This window comes from Triplophysa dalaica, chromosome 23, assembly GCF_015846415.1.
Source record: "Triplophysa dalaica isolate WHDGS20190420 chromosome 23, ASM1584641v1, whole genome shotgun sequence".
Lineage (NCBI taxonomy): Eukaryota > Metazoa > Chordata > Actinopteri > Cypriniformes > Nemacheilidae > Triplophysa > Triplophysa dalaica.
The window spans coordinates 8,466,769-8,480,348 of record NC_079564.1 but is presented as its reverse complement, the minus strand read 5'-3'; the positions used below and the strand labels follow the sequence as shown (position 1 = coordinate 8,480,348).

At 38.7% G+C, this 13,580-nt stretch overlaps 1 protein-coding gene across 12 annotated transcripts in view; it reads left to right on the top strand.

Moving 5' to 3' along the window:
- The window catches only part of eya1 (EYA transcriptional coactivator and phosphatase 1), a 73,031-nt gene that overhangs the window by 34,298 nt on the left and 25,153 nt on the right, over nt 1-13,580 (top strand). For 5 of the 12 annotated variants that reach the window (XM_056738833.1, XM_056738831.1, XM_056738832.1 and 2 more), the window contains 6 exons: nt 6,304-6,431; nt 6,997-7,062; nt 8,435-8,512; nt 10,839-10,905; nt 11,261-11,415; nt 12,919-13,056. In XM_056738833.1, coding sequence (XP_056594811.1) covers nt 6,304-6,431; nt 6,997-7,062; nt 8,435-8,512; nt 10,839-10,905; nt 11,261-11,415; nt 12,919-13,056 — 632 coding nt within the window. Of the gene's footprint in view, nt 1-4,309; nt 4,952-6,303; nt 6,432-6,996; nt 7,063-8,434; nt 8,513-10,838; nt 10,906-11,260; nt 11,416-12,918; nt 13,057-13,580 lie in introns of those variants that run through there. The other 7 variants (XM_056738840.1, XM_056738834.1, XM_056738835.1 and 4 more) reach the window with 7 other exon arrangements.

Here is a 13,580-nt window from a genome sequence, read left to right as displayed (position 1 = left end):
ACCAATATTGCTAAAGTTTCATATTATATTCAAAACAATTTGATATATAAAAATAGTCACACAAAGTATTTTAAAACAAAAAACATTTCAAAAGAACAAATATGATACAGCATTTTGAGTCCTCCTCATTCATTGCTACACATTTGTATAAAAATAGATATATTCTTTTAAATGTTTTGATCCAGTATACAAAAAAAACAGTTTTTGTAACATTTTGTAATGCTAAAGCAGCAACTTAAATTTTTAATTTAAAGATTATAATAAAGGAATCATGTTGCTGTCACCGTTTGCCGCTCAAATTTAAATCCCCAGTGACTCTTTCTCACCTGAGAGCTCACGCACCTGATTCACTCCTTCCTTTCAAAATTCACCTTTTCCCCTCTCCACAACCCTCAGGTGACAAGAACCTTTTTCGAGACCTTAAAACAGGTGTAACGAAATAAGATATAACATTATAAATAATGCCCAATGTTTTGGTCTAGAATATCCTTCTGCTCAATACGTTCCTTGTAAAACGCAGCAGACTCCCCACCGAAGATCCTATTCAGCTGGCAGAATAAACAAAACCATTTCAGTTTAGCAGTTGACATTCAATGCCATCTGCTGCAGGCAGGAATGCTTAAGGATAGACAGACCGGCAGTCCGAGTGGAGATTGGCGTCTTGTAAGACATCGGCACACGGCCATCAAAAGAACCCTATACTTTTTGGAGAGGTTTTGTTTTTTGTTCAAGTCCGTAGTTGTTAGCAGCACAGTATACTTTATATATAAATCTTTATAAATATATTTAATCTTGCATCGTCTGGTGCAATGTGTAATTTTAGTTGGCTTGTAAATATTTCTGTATGTCTCAAAGCTTTAAAAATAAATGATTTGTTTGTTTAGTTTTTGACCTCTTGTAATTCTAAAATGTTTGATTAAAATCAGCTTTAAAATATACTTTATTACAAAATTATTAAGAAGCCGTCCCCCAGCAGCTGTTATTTAAATCGCATTGTTTTTGCAGGATCACGTTAATGCAGGCTTGCCTCCAGCCGCCCTATTTGTATTCTTCACACAAAAAGCCTGTTTATCTAATTACCTCATAATGGCTTGCTTGATTTGGATTGTTTACGCACAGTATTTGTTTTAATAAGTTTGACTGCATTAAGCTCTTTTCTGATAAGCCCCCATGCACTCAGACCCACAACGTGCCGTCATTTGCCGAGGGCCCAATGCGTTCCGTATGTGTGCGGCCGGAGCCCGTTTCCGAGTTGGAAATGGTGTGTGGTGAAAGACGCAGGGTCAATTGAAACTGCAGCGCTCTGCTGTTTATGAGATAGGGACAGCGGAAACCATTTGTGGCGATTAGCTGTTTACTAAATACAGTAGAGTGTTATTTTGTTAACATGCCACTGTTTGTCTCGGGAAAACGTAGCCGAGGGAGCAGGAAATAAGGGCTGAGAGGCTCAATTGATCACGGCTCTTCAGCATTTAGAAAATCCTTTGTGTTTGTTTACATGTAATCAAGGAGTGTGTTTACTTAAGAATGGTAGCAGAGGATGAGCTCAACCTGAGTATCATTTGTTTTTGTGCTTGTTGGATGTCTGCGTAGAAGCTGAATTTTTACAGTAATGTAGTAAAAGAGAAAAAAATAAGGAATAGTTTTTAAAACAAAATGTTTTATTTGATTGATCAAATTTTAAAAACTTTTCAAAGTTGCAAATTTAAAGAAATAATTAGTTCTGTGAGGCAGATTCTACAATCTACAATTAAAGGCAGAAGTGAGACAATAATATACATTGAAGTGTTTTTTCTGTGATACTCCGGTGGGGAGAACGTCATCAGATGTGTAGCGTAAATCTCCTCTGATGGACACTGAGAGTGGATGGACTTCTGGAAATAATTTCCCGGGTTGAGAAGCTCAGAATTAAAAGATTTAATGTAGCTGTCCATCGCTCAAGCTCCGTGTCAGATTGATCAAAATGAAATAGACAAATTGCCCATCAGCAAACCGCAACACATGGTCAGAATTTTTTTATTAAAATTATACGATTTTTAGATGGGTCTTTTAATGGAAAATTAAAAAGAGATCATATTTCTGCGGGTCCGTCCTTCTGTATAATTGCGTGTTTAGCGCTGGTTTATGTTTATGTCTATATTATTGCCTACATAAAAACTATATATCAATATATATTGATGGTTTTAAGTGGATGCTTTTAACTTCAATTTTACGGTTTAATATTAACCTAACCTATTAAACATATTTCCAGTATTTTAGTGCATGTACAATTTCAAATCCATTGTTCAGTGTAGAGAGAAAAAGCACTAAACCTCTATACCTGTGGTACATTTATTCACAGTGTTTCCGGCACACATTTTCTTTTTTCCTCACATGCCTGTTTTTTTTGTTGGCAGTGCATTTCTTCGGTCTGTGCTCATAGAGTCAAGTAAAGTGTAGCATTTTGTAAACTGTGTCTAATTCTCATGACATCTGTGTTCAATTGTTGTCTACATCGACATTCTTTGCAAGTGGATTTATTTTTCCTTGGCCACCATGTGGATTCAGCTGACCATCTTAAATTGGGATTACTTGTTGTAAAGTTATTTTGATTAAAGCATTGTTTTATGAAACTAATAACATATAACACATGTTTTACATAATCTATAAAATTCAATGTAGAATATGCTTTCCCTGCCCTTGAAAATTAAACTCAAACTATGCAACTATGCTATCTCATTTTATTGCAGTCTTTTAATCATCATTTATAAATATCACAATTTTATCTCTGACATAATAACAAAACTGCATTTTGTTTTCCACCTGCAGTGCTTTCAAATGCCAAAAAAACAAATATTTCAGGTGAATTTCATCTGTGTCTGTGCGAGCTCAGACAGCCCGCGTGCACTACAATGATCAATGTTAAAAGCCTGGCGGTGTTTGCAGATGGAAACGCAGCGCTTGAAATAAGCAAAGCGAAACAAAAAGCCGTGCAAACAGTCGTGAGTGAAGCGTGTTTGGCTTTTTGATGACACTTCCAGCAACTCTTTGTTCTGAGAGCATCAAAGGCAGCTCAGTTCAGGTTGAATTAAAACGAACATCAAAGATGCTGAATGCAGACCTTTTTTGTTTAAACAATAAATATTTAGCGGCAAGGGAGAATGGCTTGTTTTTGCTTTTAAACCCCCCCCCGGCCCCTCCCGGGCCTTCCTGTTCACCTGGTGAAAATCACCTGTTGGATAAGGGGCTCTGCCGTGAAACCAGCGTGAGTAATGCTTCGTAAACCCTGCGCGCTGGAGTCTCCTTTATTTGACCGTACAGAATCCCCCGCCTCCCCATCCTTAGTTTATTTCTTTATTCTCATTCCCGAAATGAAAAAACTTGTGCTGCACTTTTGGTACCATGTCATGCTTTGGATTATGTAAGGAATGAATTTAGAGACAAACGTTTGGCTAGACGTGTTAGAAAAAGAAAGCAGGGTTGAGGAGGGAGATATTCTAAAACTTGACCATTATTCATCACGGCTCGGGCATTGTGGGAAGAGAAAGGGAGGGGGGCGAAAAACACCAAGACCAAACAGCTCAGGTTACTACATCTCACGAAAACAGTCCGCCATTAAAAATTCATGCATTTTTTGGACATTTTTGGTGGAAAGGCGCTATAACCGTGACACAGATCTATCGATGGAGAGAACAGTTCGACCCTGGCCTGCTATTGGGTAATAGCGACACAGGTATAGAGATTTTTTGATGCGGACAGCAGAATGTAATTGTTAAAGATCCATAGCATTATGTGCAGCTCCATATGTTCATCTTACGTATTCTAGACATCATCATTGCAACAGATGCACTCCGTACTACCGGTCTAGTTTCCCCCCAAACCCTCGGGCAAAGTCACCATCAGCCCCCCTTGACCATCATTAGGAACTGTCATTGTGCCTGGAGAGGGAGTGTAGATAAATTTCAGATAGTGTCAATTGCGGATGATAGATCTTCTGAAGATGCTAGGGGTGTCATGCCTGACTAGCTTCTGTTCAACAAACTCCATTTCTCTCAACTTCGCCCCCCCCTTCCACTTCCAGAGGCAACAGCGGCAGCGACCTCAAGCAGGCGCCCCAAGCTCGCTCACCCGAAGCCCCCCTCCTTTCCTGCTTACCTTGGCTAAGCCGCTTTGCATGTTGATTGGGGGAGGACTAATCCAGTTTGCAGCTGTCGTTGACCAATGATGAATCACCTTTCCGTCATTCGGCTGCTCTCTCTCTCTCTGAGGGAGGGAAGACCTGGGAGGAGGAAACAACAGTGGAGGGGTTGAGCCTACAGACAATGTGCCTCTCTGTTCCACCAGCTCCACTCTTCCCATTCTGCGCGAGAATAACAAAAATGTTTTCTCAGACAACGTCTATTGTGTCACGGATGGCTCTTCACAGTGGAACCGAGCTGAAATAACAAGGAGTGATATTGTTTTAGGGTCCTGGCAGGTGGATAAAAATGATAGGGAGATAAAAAGACGATATTTGACACAGATGGTTAAGGCCCATCCAGTTCCAGGTTAGAGGAGAGCGGACTGGCTGCCAGCAGCATCAGTGCAGAGGAGTGAGCTGTTTAGCGAAGTGCTGCGGTTTTCGAGACATATCCTTTGCTGAAATCCTTCAGAAGGAAGTGTGTGGAACTTTTGCAAACTTCTGAAGATGTGAAAGAGAGAGAGAGGGAGAGGGAGATGTGTCAGAAAACCTTTATTACATGAGGTCCACTCATGCACAGTAGGAATATGTGCATTTGAAAAATGTACGTTCTGTCATCCATCAGTTAAGGTGATACCTTTGACAAATCGATTGTGTGTCAGAAGCAGACGTTGTTTTTAAAGCAAGCTCAGTTTGAAGTTTTCCGTGGCATGGATTCCTTTTCAATTCTTTTAACTGCTTTCATCTGTAACGGATATTTTATAAGCGATCAAGAACAACTACTAATAAGAGGTATGAGAATTTATGCTGATAAATGTTTTTTGGTTTCCTCTTTGTAAGTTATCAAATTTTAAATTGTTCATAGCTGGCACACGAGCATTTGAATTCACTGGAATAATAACGCACATGCAGCCTAATTAGTCCTTTTTTTGTGGAAAACACAACTTATGTTAACACACATAACATACATCCGACCACAAACAGACACATACTGGCCTGACATTCCATTTGCTTTCCATAATAAAATCCTGCGAGTGTAAAACAGAGCCAGTAGAATAATGTTTTTTTGTGCCGTGGCCCTCGGTATATAAACAAAGAAACAATTAAGATGTGTGCCAGAGCAAACAGCACGCTTTAGTGAACTCTTCATTCACTCGCAGTGAGGGCCTCGAAATCACACAGCTCGGCTGTGACTGTTTCAAACCAGCAAACGGCGAGGAAACAATGGTATGAAAATTGCTGCGCGCTCTGCGGGGCCAGTCGTGGTTAATTTTTAATGCTTAAAATGAGAAAGTAAATCCATCATCGGATGTCTCATTAATTGTTAAATTTGTGTCAAATGTCATATGATGTGTCTCAGGGGAATGCCCTGGTTAAGCTTATTTCTCTGGAGAACTGTTGGAATGTATTTTTGTAATGCCTAGTTTTAAATTAAAAATGGTCAATTATTATATGTATTTTTAAACGTTCTCTTTTTTTGTTTATCTGTTGTTTTGTAGTTGTTATTCCTTAACTATAAGTTCTTGTTTTTTTGTCTTTTTATTCATTTTTTGATATTGTTGCTTGTTTTGTGAATTTAGTTGTAAATATGTATGCAGTGGGGTCCTAAGGTCTGAGATCACATTAAAAGTTTAAAAAAAATGCACAGCAGTGAAACATGTTATAAATAAGAAATATTTTAGATTGACTGATGGTAGATCACTTATAAACTGAGCAAATTTATGAAGATGTTAACTCGTTTTCTTAACTGCCCTTTGCACGAAAGGTCAGATTATTTTGCTTCCATTAAAGAACACAAGATGCCCTTTGGAACATTCTCAAATCATGCTAGGATAACATGCATCATCAGGTTTTGCACAATCTTGTGGAGTTCATGCCAACTTGAGTGCACGCTGTGAAATGATCAAAATCATGTGCATTTCTTTTTACTCAAATAATTATGCTCATTATTATGAAAAAAATTGTATTAAATGATACAATGCAAAATAAAAGTAAGTAGTTGTTTGGACCCCACATGTATAAACAATATATTTTTTAATGTTCAGTATCAGTGTTTAAATAATTTAAATGACCTCCTGATCTCCATGTTAGTTTATAGTGTGTGTGTGTGTGCCTCAGTAGTAACGTCTTGTGTCTCTTCTCAGGTCTATGGAAATGCAGGATCTAGCTAGTCCACACAGCCGAGTAAGTGGAAGCAGTGAGTCCCCCAACGGTCCCAACATCGACAACTCGCATATAAATAACAATTCCATGACACCAAATGGCACTGAAGGTGCGTCTCTCCTGCCTCACTCGGGCCATTTACTTACATTACTGTGAATTTATAAGTGCTCTAGCACACGGCTTTCTCTTCGGTGGTGTGTTTTTACCCAGCACAATACCATTTGTGACCCCTTAACGAACAACGTTGAATCCCTGTTCCACTTGTATATAGCGTGCGGTATTATATGCTTACTTTGTCAGAGAAATAAAATAAATTTACAAAATATTAATTTAAAGCGCAGTATGTTCATTTAAATACCTAAATTGTCTTTTCCTATCTTTTATCAAATTCATGAATACGTTATTGTAAATAAGTTTATTTATAAATGTAATGTCTTATCCACCAGTGCACGTTAGCAGTACATAAATGCATTTGTACTGTATGCGCAGACTATATAAACATTATACCTTTTACTATTTTCACGGCTCACGTTACAGCCCATAAGAACTGAATCGGCTTCGAGTAGTTTATATAATGTAATCTTATGTGGTTTTCTTCCATTTCTCCAGTGATAAGCCCCAGCCTGTGACGTTGCATATTGTCATGTGTCCTATCCCATTCTTTCTTCCTATAGGTGATAACATCACTATGCTTACCACAGCTGACTGGTTGTTAAGTTCTAGTTCACAGTCCGCTGCAGGTTTGTGCAGTTCTAGTGAATCAATGAAAGGACAATACTTGGCGTTATATCCCAAATTACAGTTTTTGCACGTTCATTTAACCCTGAGGCAAGCACAATTTTGTGTCGAATCCAACTTTGATCTGCTTCAACTATTGTGCCTTTCATTAGGATTGTTTGGCATTTTTGTGTTGTGTTCTGGTGAATCTGTTGAAAGCATGGTTTGAGACTTTTGGCTTTGATTCCACACTGTCAATGAATGGTAAAGCTGTGGGCACGCGTAATGTGCATTTTATTTGATGTTCCGCGGGACGGTTTCATGGTTACGTGTGGTATGTGAGAAGACTTGACTGCTCTAGTTTCTGCATGCTCCCTGCCGCTATTCTCCCATATCATTTCTGAAAGTAGGGGGGGTTTAGGGGGGAGGGTGTTGGTGCGCATTCAAACCCTCCCTATCGACATATGTTCCTTTGAGAGACAACCATAGCAGCAACATGTTCGACATGACAAGCTGATGGCTACCTCAGCCGTGAGGGATTTCAATGGGCATGACTCCGTACCCACATAGTGAATTTTGTTTTCATAAAAGTAAAACTCCACCCTCCTACCCCCTCCCGAGACAGAGATGGATTCATTTCAAAGATCCGGGCCTGTCTAAACGCTGTGAAATTGTCTCCCGGTTGCCCTCATTGCAGTGTGGAGCATGCGGGTCAAACACATTTTATACGCCATGCATTGCCTTGACATATCAATTATACTGCACGTCTATGCATTCCACAGCTTATTCATGTCATTAAATTACAACTTTCTGTGCCTGTTTTTAATGCAACATAAAACCCTTCCGGTAAGAAATCAAGATACTAATAATCTTTCAAATAGAATTATACAATAGGTCACATTTGAACAATTATTGCATTCAGTAAAAAAAAAAAAATTTATTTGAGCGTCTGGCCTTCAGTTTGCTTTTTACAAACTACGTCGAGAGGTTCATGCATTTAAATGAGCTCTGAGTATGGCCATTGTTCTTAAATCAACACAAGAGTTTGTGTGTTTTGGAGGGGAAGTGTCCTCCTTTTATTTGTACAACAGATTAGCATTTAATTGTTGGCCTGTCCTGTGGGCTGGCCGGGGCTGAACTGCGGAAACCTAAAAGCTCCATTATCTCAATAGCGACTCCATTTCATTACACCAACCGCCTAATGAATGCCACGCTGCCAGCCAACGAAACCGCTTGGATGTGCGCTCCGCAGTTAATTTTACGCTGCGTTTTAAATTCCCACATTACCCCAGATTAAGTCTATTGACTTTACGAGTGCAGATGGTTTGTCTGTTTGATTATTAAGCGGGATAACCGGCCCGTGTCACAAACGTCCTGGTTTCCTTCTGTTTGCAGTTAAAACAGAGCCAATGAGCAGCGCCGAAATCACCACCTCTGTAGCAGACGGCTCCCTAGACAGCTTCTCAGGATCAGGTATGACACGCACACAAACGCACACACACACACGGTGATGTGCTTGATGATCTTAGAGATGAATGACTGATAAGAAGAGGCACAGGAAGTGATGAACTTCTAAACGTCCAAACTTAATACCCAATTTACGCATGTGAAGTGGAGTATTTTGTTAATCATGGTTTCATTTTACCAATAGAAAAACAAATAAACGACGGTAAATCTTAATTTATGGAGAAACACGTGAAGTGTAAATTACAGAAATGAAATGCCTTTTTGTACTCAGTCTTACAAAGAAAAATGCAACTGATTTTTCTCAAACCACAAAAATAGCTTGTGTTGTAAACGTTACACTCTCAATGGTATATTTTGAAACAAGCGCATACAAATTTAGGTGGATCCGCTCCATGTTATAGACCGCTCACATTACTTACTAAACAAATGCCAGTGAGTGTGAGAACTCTTCATGGAGTATTACATTGCTGCTAATTTGTCTTATTTCCCTACCTATTTGACTAAGTACCTGATACTTTTATGTTAGACCTATATAAATCACAGCTCGGACTTCTATCTCTGACAATATGAATGAAATGTAGTCATTTGAGACTCTGGTTTATACTCAGGGGATGCAGCAGTGCCGTGGTTGTGTGTTTGTCCAGGCCAGGTGCTGAAGTGTGGGGAAAAGCTCCTGGTTTCAGGGTGTAGAGAATACAGTTACACAGAGCGGGATCTCCCTAACTAACTTTTACTGGAGATGTCACAGCCGATTATACACACAAAACGTAACCATCAAAATATTCGTAATGTATCGTGATAGCTCAGGACTACTGAAGAGAGACATCCTGCAAAAGCTAATGCACCAAAATTTGTATAGATGATGATGTATACTTTGTGTGTGCAATCTTTGACATGGATGTTCATTCTAATTATAACAATAAACATCAAATTATTCATAATAATTAACATTAATATCATTGCTGTCCTTACAAAACAAGTGATTAATTACTGTATTGTCAAAGTTGAAAAGCACTTTTAAACGCTTTTTTATTGGCTAGATAAGTCCAGTGATAAACATAAAGTGTGACTAATAATAATGATACGAATAAAATATTTTATAAAAATCAAAATCAAAAAATATGTGAGACAAGGTTTCAAAATGACCCCAGCGATATACAGTAGTTGTCAAAGGTGAAGTCAAGTTTTGAACAATTGACATTTTTGCTTTTTTTTACAAATATTTATAAAGACAGATTTCAAAAATTGTTTGAACGTTGCATTGGAGTGTTTGGAGTATAAACCAAAGTTACACAAGTGCAGTTTATAAATACATAGCCTTGGAGAAAGTCTACAGAATATTCAACAAATATTCAACAAATAAGTAATAAAATTGTAGTCAAATATGCATTATTTACAGCGAGCTTTTGTCCGAAAAGTACCTTTAAAGTTTTTGTCAATTTTGTACTATACACCTGATATATTAATGGTTTAATCTAACCGGAGGGGGCATTAAAACAAATGAAGAGTTTGGTTCCAAAATGAGATAACTTTAAAATTATTTTATCATGTTTTTGTTGTGTTTTACTGTGTTAGTTAGCTGTATTTTTTAGATTTTATGGCTTAAATCAAAACAAACCAACTGCAGTTTGATTGATATTAATTGGAATGCACAATAAAAGAACAAGATTTTTGAAAATTTTGAGTTATCTCATTTGGAACCAAACTCTTGAAATATTGCACAAATATGAATTTTGGCCACTACTGTACAATAAACGACATCAATTTTATTAAAATTATAATAATCAAGTTTTCTCAGTGTACATTTAAGGGAACTACAAATCCAGCTCTAGAACTCCCAGACTTGAGCTGTGCATTCAGTGGCACATCAAAAGATCTCCAGTTGCTCTTCAGTGTTTGTGTGAGTTAACTGAATGGCCCTCCATGCCGTCATTAAGGGCCGGGAACCACAGGGCCGGTGTATTTCTGAAGAAAGCTGCTTGTGTTTAGTACTTACCTGTAATCGGGCCTACTGGTTTCTTATTGTGTTGTCAACTTCAACTCCTTCACTGACCAGAGCAATACAACATTCTCTGTTTGTGTGTGTGGACACTGGGCCCTTCCAATCTGTGTTGGTACTTATGTGTACAGTCAGCAGAAAAGCCTGCCATATTACCTGATTATTTTCCTTCGTTATTTCTCTTCATTTTTCAACCTAAAATAGGGTTAGCGAAATAAATAGTGCAACGCAATGTAATTACGGTTGCCTTGGATTCCAGAAGTTCTGTTGGCAAAGAATAATATTTACCTTATTTTTTAATGTCGAATATGTGCTTGATTCTTCTCTCCGCAGCCATTGGAAGCAGTGGCTTCAGCCCAAGACAAACTCACCAGTTCTCTCCCCAGATTTACCCTTCCAAGTAAGGCTCCTTTTATTTTTCTTTAAAAAATAAGCAGCATCCAACTTCATTTGGACCTTTAATTAGATCCTTCTGCCAGATCTTGGACTCTGCGGCTGCTTTGTTTGCATTGATCTCATCAGCTTGCGCGCTCCAAAATCTGTTGTAATTATTATCTCGCAACAATTCCCCCCTGATTTATTTTTCTTTCGCAATGTATATCAGCTGCTTAATGGCTGTATTTTTCTCTGTTTCACAGCTTGGCCAAATATTTATGATTTAGTAGCAGAATAGTAGAGAGTGTGTCTGTGAGCAAATTTACGATGTGCGCTTTTGGGTAAGATATGTCTTTCTCCGCTCTTTTGCCCTCAAACAGCAGACCTTATCCACACATTCTTCCAACTCCTTCCGCCCAAAATATGGCCGCGTACGGACAGACGCAATACACCACAGGAATGCAGCAAGCTGCTGCCTATGGCTCGTACCCTCAGCCAGGACAGCCCTATGGAATTCCAGCCTATGGTAACTGCAGTAAGCAAAAACAACATTTCAGTTGGCTTATTTTCTGTTCTTTGAAGCTTTGTTATCCAGGTTTCATTTGCTCTTCACTCAAACAGATTCAAACTCTCACCGTAGTAAAACATGTCCATTGGTAACCATAACACTACTATACCAAAGTCGATAACATGATCGTTATTATCGTAATGAACCAATATTCTTTAAAAATGTAATAACTTTTAAAAAATCGGTCTTGTTTTTTTACATGTTACTTGTTTAAAGTTGAACTGGTTATTTGAAGACCATAATTGTACCATAAATGGTAGTCACTGGTGCCCAATAAATGTATGTTGCTAATGTTCTTCCAAATATCTTTCTTTGTGTTCAACCAAACAAAGAAATTCACACAGGTTTGAAGCAACTTAAGGGGGAGTAAATGATGACAGACTTTTCATTTTTGGGTGAACGGTGCCTTTCATTTTTTACTCAGATTTTGAAGTGTCCTAAACCACAGCCAATTCTGCAGATTAAGAGAATCTAAATTGATTGTTTAACAAAAATTTGAGATGTAAAGAATTGACTTCGAAACACAACGTTCACAGTGCTGTTACACTTTGAGAACCCGACTTCAAATGTAAATATTCAGTCCAAGGGATTGAACGTTCTGAAACCTTTTCGAAAATATGCGCTCGGATAAAATTGTTTAATCTCAGATGCGCTCCAGAGAGTTCAATGTTTGTTTGAGTGGAAGCAAATAGCAAACCTGCACTGGGCCTGATTCATCCTGATTCCTGATACGCTGAGTTTGGCGCTAACAGTGCTTTATTGCAAAGTTGCCATCAGTGCTTGAAGTGAAACGGTACTCACCGGTACGAAGTTCAGCCTATTCTGCTATAATTCTGTTTACAGTATCGAAAATGATTCTTGTGTGCCAACAGCTCTCGTAAACCACCAGTAGTCTCTCTGTCTCTGCTTGTCCAGTTGTTAGTCTCGAAAGCCAAGTTTGGACCAAAAGCATTCAATCTGTTGTCTTCTATCCATCTGTTTATACATCTTATACATCTACTACCGTGTGTGATGAAGCCGTCTTACAGCTAGACTTTGATTGATATTACATTGCATTTACAATTGTGCATCAATTTTTTTTTGCCAAATATAACTTTCTGTCAAAATTCCTGAATATCTTTAATACATACAAGTTCTCTTTTTTACAAAGAATGGGTTTAAATGTTCTGATTTGCGCAGAATTTCTAAATACCTTTAAGGAAATAATACATGTTTTAAAGAAGGCAGGTTAAGTTATCATGTTTACTACATAAAGTACTTGCATTAGGTATATATTTATATTACATATTATTAATAAAAATAGCAGGGATTTCTTTCCACTTCGTGTACTTGTTTTTGCCTTTCGTACCTCAGGCGTAGCTTGAATCATGGCCCAGTGAAAAATGCCGCCATCTTTTCTCTTTCTTGCCATGGACGGAGTAACACTGAGGACTGTGCATCATACTACTCTGGTGTCACTAACTGATTTAGGTCCATTGTGGGCAGGCATCAAGACAGAGAGTGGACTGAACCAGGCCCAGTCTCCAGGCCAGAGCAGCTTCCTCAGCTACAGCTCCGGTTTCTCCACACCTCAGACGGGACAAGCGCCCTACAGTTACCAGATGCAAGGTCAGAATCTCCTCTTTTCCTCCTCTGGTTTTGCAGGTAGAGTGGCAAAATAGAGGCATGATTCCTTTCCACCCCCCTTCAAAAGAGGACACAATTAATGGCAGATACAGACCGAATCATAACATCCCCGAGCAGATGCTTGTATTGGGTTGTTGTTAGACACAGTCTTTTTTGCATTAGGCCATAAGAGAAAAAGGACAGATGGAAAAAATAACTGGCTTTTCCCCTCTATTAAGACCGGTCTTTTTCTCCATGTTTTGGCTTCGTGCTCGGCCTCGTATGTTCTTATAAATGTTTGCTTAAGAGGGAACACCCGGGACTCTTGTCTTTGAGGTCAGTTCATAGAAGTCAGATTTGTTAAGGGAATTCAAAGTGCGTCAGGCAAACCATCCGCCACCCAGCGGGGACATTGCCCATGCGTCTTTCTCCGCCTTCTTTGTGCTTTTCTCCGAGTTTTCAACAGCGATTGCTGTTCTGAGCTCTCTAATCTCCAAATAATGTGTGACGGTTGAAACATCTCCACG